At 38.6% G+C, this 4,705-nt stretch overlaps 1 protein-coding gene across 1 annotated transcript; it reads left to right on the top strand.

The window, feature by feature from the left end:
- The first annotated feature begins 1,018 nt into the window (after window positions 1-1,018).
- Window positions 1,019-1,981, top strand: LOC149943369 (uncharacterized protein F54H12.2-like). Its single transcript, XM_090176058.1, has one exon. It carries the CDS (start codon window positions 1,019-1,021, stop codon window positions 1,979-1,981), a length of 963 nt encoding a protein of 320 aa, XP_090032184.1.
- The last annotated feature ends 2,724 nt before the right edge of the window (window positions 1,982-4,705 follow it).

Here is a 4,705-nt window from a genome sequence, read left to right as displayed (position 1 = left end):
CGACGTAATAGATTTCGTTAATATAGTATTACCTCCAGGATATTACGGAGTTGAAGATTTACTGGAAATCATGACTACTGATGACGACGGGCGAAATATTAGCTCTAGAGTCAAGTTATATTACAACAAACCAAACCGTCGTGCAATTGTTGAACTATATGAAATGAACCAAGTTTACATACCACATGAAATCGCCATCATATTAGGATTCACGAGAACCCCAGGCAAAGACGTAACTTTAGTGACTTCTATGACGGCGCCTTTTAGCTGTGATATGAACGCTGGGTTGCATTCTCTGTTCATATACTCGGACATTATACAAAGTCGATCGGTTGGAGATTCAGATGTTCCCTTATTTCGTATTATAAGTATTCAAGGAAAAGACGGAGACACTGTTGAGAAAGAGTTTTCACGACCACATTATATGCCTATTGCGCGTAACAATTTTCAAACCATTGAAATTAATAGTATGAGTGAAATGGTTCAGCCTGTACATTTCGAACGAGGAAAATTTCACGTCACTTTTCATTTTAGACCCCGAAGAACGTGGACTTATCTATAAAATCAGGTGTAAAATATTTCTTGTGTTCATTTGTGGTTAGCGAGTCAAAGGAGTAACATGTCTCCACGTAATCTGGATCACGTTTCTGTAAACGATTATAATAACTATTACTTAAATCAAATTGGACACGGATCAATTCCGGTATACCGTGGAGTAGCCGTGCAAAGAGGATATGGTCTTGGAAATATATTAGCCTCGGCATTTCAGTCTGCCATGCCTTTACTCAAAAAGGGTGCCACATTCCTTGGTCGAAATTTTTTAAGTACCGGAGCAAAAATTGCTTCCGACGTCTCGAGAAACCTTAAGAAGAGCCGCCGAAGCAGTGAGTAAACTTAGTGGAAATGGATGTAAAAGGAAACGTAAAACGTCGCCCATCATCAGTTCAGTTCGAACCAGGAAGAAGAAAAGACGTTCTGCTTCAGTCTGATATATTCTCGAAATCATCATCATTGAACAATGTCTCTAGCTCACCCCAGTTCGCAGAACAGCATTAGCTCGGAACTTGATTTATTTCACGTACCTTATACTCAAACTGGTATAATAGGAAGTCAATGGGTTGAATATAATCCATCATCGAACATAAATGAAAACCAAGCAATTATCTTTAGTATCGCTGGAAACTCGGAGACTTACATTGATTTGAAAAATACTTTACTTCAAGTTCAAGTGAAAATTGTGAAAGCAGGTGGAACTCTACCAAAACCCAATATTCACGACGCTGTATCTAAAACCACAACTCCTGCGGACAAAGTTGGTCCGGAAAATTTGTTTTTACATAGTCTCTTTGGCGAAGTTCACGTATCATTGGCTGACAGATCAGTTAAGTCATGCCCTCAACAGTACCCTTACAAGAGTATGATTCAAACGCTCTTGACATATGGTGGGCCAGCCAAGGAAAGTTTCTTAACCGCGTCTCTATTCTATAAAGACAAAGCTGGGAAATTTGACGAATTTTTCAGTAACGACGGATTTAAGAAACGTGCAAAATTTGCCCAAGAAGGTGTTATTGACATGATAGGAGTTGTACGAGCTGATATTTGTCAACAAAATCGACTTATTCCTAACCTGATAGTTCTAAATTTCATGTTTATCAAAAGATCAAACGAGTTTTGTTTACACACAGACGATGAAAAATGCAAAGTCATTTTCACGCACGCATCAATGTTTGTCAGAAAAGTTAGATTGACGCCAGAGATTATGTTATCCCACGCTAAAACTTTGGAACTGGCAACATTGAAATATCCTATCACCCGTACGGAATGTAATTCATTTTCAATTTCCCAAGGCAACAAAATATGCGTCAAAGACAGCTTATATAATGGTCAAATACCGAGTAAGGTGGTGATCGGATTTGTAGACCAGAATGCGTATTTGGGAGACTACAAAATGTCACCTTTTAACTTAAAATTTTTTCGTTAACTCAAATCGAACTATACCTTGATGGTAGTAGTGTCCCGGCAAAACCATTAAACCCAAATTTCAAAGATAAGTTGTTTATGCGATCATACGCTGATCTCTTTCTTCAAACTGGTCAATGGAATATTGACGAAGGAAATTTTATCGACCGTGATGAATTCGTTAATGGAAACGCATTATTCGTATTCGACTTAACTCCCGATCTCAATGGCAGTTCAACTGACTGTTTCAACCTGGTAAAGAACGGGAGCGTTCGTCTCGAATTAATATTCGGAGAATCAATACCGTCAACAGTTAGCCTGATTAACTATTCCGAATATCAATCTTTGGTCGAGATCGACAAGAACAGAGCCGTTTTAAATGATCAAAGTTCATAATGGACTCGCAACAACTTGAAATCATACTCAAGAAGGACCCGTATACCAAATATTTGTTCAGAGAAGTCTTCCCTGCCGACAAACTTCCCAAGAATGTGAAAACGTATCCTTCACTTTACATCGTGAACACTGATACGTCCAATGGGGTAGGAGAACATTGGTGTTTGATATATCTATCAAGGTCACTAAATTGTACATTCTTCGAGAGTTTCGGGAACAGCCCTGATTTGTTTAAAATTAACTATTTTATAGAGAAAAACAGCTAAACTGTCACGTATAATTCTGTTCAATTGCAAGGAATTTCTAGTAAAGCTTGCGGTGGTTACTGTATATATTTTGCAATTAATTTGTGTCAGGGAATAAAAATGTTTAACGTATTGCAAAGATTTTCAAAAAAACAAAAATGTTAATGATCGTATGATTGTAGAATTTATGTATAAGAAATACTTAATAAATTTGTCATAAAAATATTTTATTGTTTCGTTTTATAATGTCCGTGCGCGAGCGTTGATATACCATCGTCTAAAATATAACGTTTATCATCGCACGGGTTTAAACACAATTTGTTTTGTCGCAGTCGTCACAATATGCTTATTACTCACTATGCGCTTCATCTCCGCGATAGTTAACTTACGGTTCAGAAGACACTGGCGATATTCCGCGTGACGGACGCGCTTTTGCACAACACGTTTACACACACCCTTGCAAGTCTTTTTCTCACCTTTGGCGGACAAAATAGAGTACATTTTGGGTCTCAGTCCGCAAAATTCTTCAATAGGTGTACCGTCCATTTCATCTTTAAACTTTCCGAGTCTCTTTTTATTGGTTTCGTCAAACAGAGGATGATTTTTGGGGTATCCAGAAAAATCATACATTTCCTTCTGTTGGGCGAAATCCTCGTATAAATCCGGTGTTTGGATTTGATACGTGAGACTGTCTGTAAATTACAAATAATCATTAGAAATGAGCTATACTATACAGGGTCTTTTTTTTTGCTCGGAAAAGTGTTTTTTTTTCAAAAACTATTTATAGTACCGATTTCAAATTTGGAAGGTCAATTCTCTATACAGGGGGACATCAGTTTGAGAAATTTGAGCGTTTTCGGTAATGTTTTTCACCAATTTTGAAAAATTATTTTTCGACCACTAGGTGCGAGATAAAAAATTTCTATTATAAAGTTGTAGGCCGTCATCGAAAACCCTTAAAAATTGTTCACTCGACGAAAAACAATTTATTTATCAGTGAAAATTCGAGCTTGAAAAATTTACAAGTTGGTGAAGCCAAATTACGATTGTTTGAAACGATAATTGAAACCGAATTACCTAATCCAGTTGAAACTTTGGTTAAAAAAACGACCGGATTTAAAAAACACGAGGCTATAGGTCAATCCTAAACATGCATTGGGTATTTAAAGGAAAACTTTGGGAGATTATTATCAGTGTTTGATAATATTTCGAACAATGCCTCGTTATTCAGTAGCTGAGCGTACCGAGATAGTTGCCATTTACTATGGAGAAGCAGCGCAAAACCTTAGAAGAGTGACTGAAATCTTCGCAGAAAGACATCCAAATGGAGCACCATCTGTAAATACAGTAAGACGAGCAATTCACGATTTCAATCAATTTGGTAACTTGCAACCTAGGTTTCGCGGATTGGGTCAACCGGATTTAGACTTCGAGAACAAAGTACTCGCGTACTTTGTGGCATATCCTCGCCGCTGCTGATTTGGGTTGTTCTGCAAATCGTGTGTGGAAAATTCTTCGTAAGAATCGCTATCACCCATACAGAGCTACGCTCCACCAAGGACTAATTGACGGAGACCATCAAAGACGTTATGAATTTTTGCGCCATGTTTTGTTCTCCGACGAAGCGTCATTTTCTAGAGATGGGCCCTTTAATCATCAAAACAGCCATCTTTGGTCTGACATCAACCCACATTGGGGTTTTGAATATCATCACCAGGTTCAATTTGAACGGGTCAATGTTTGGGTTGGACTTGTTGGAAACCGTTTGATTGGTCCCTTTTTCCTGCCGACGAACCTCAACGGCCAAAGGTATTTACATTTTCTACAGAACGAACTGAGTGACGCAGTCGACGACCTTCCATTGGCTGAAAGACGTCAGTTGTGGTTTCAGCAAGATGGCGCCCCTCCGCATTTTTCCCGGCAAGTAACTGAGCACCTCAACAACGAGTTTCCTGAAAGGTGGATAGGGAGAAATGGTCCAGTGCATTGGCCAGCAAGGTCACCTGACCTAACACCGCTGGATTATTTTCTCTGGGGATTCGTTAAAGCAAAGGTATACGCCACGCCCATTGAAACTAGGGAGGAACTCATTAGACGAATAATCA

Source organism: Leiobunum rupestre, chromosome 5 (genome assembly GCF_980474605.1).
Source record: "Leiobunum rupestre chromosome 5, qqLeiRupe1.1.hap1, whole genome shotgun sequence".
NCBI lineage: Eukaryota > Metazoa > Arthropoda > Arachnida > Opiliones > Sclerosomatidae > Leiobunum > Leiobunum rupestre.
Note: the sequence above shows the minus strand (reverse complement) of the source record. Positions and strands in the feature narration are given on the sequence as shown.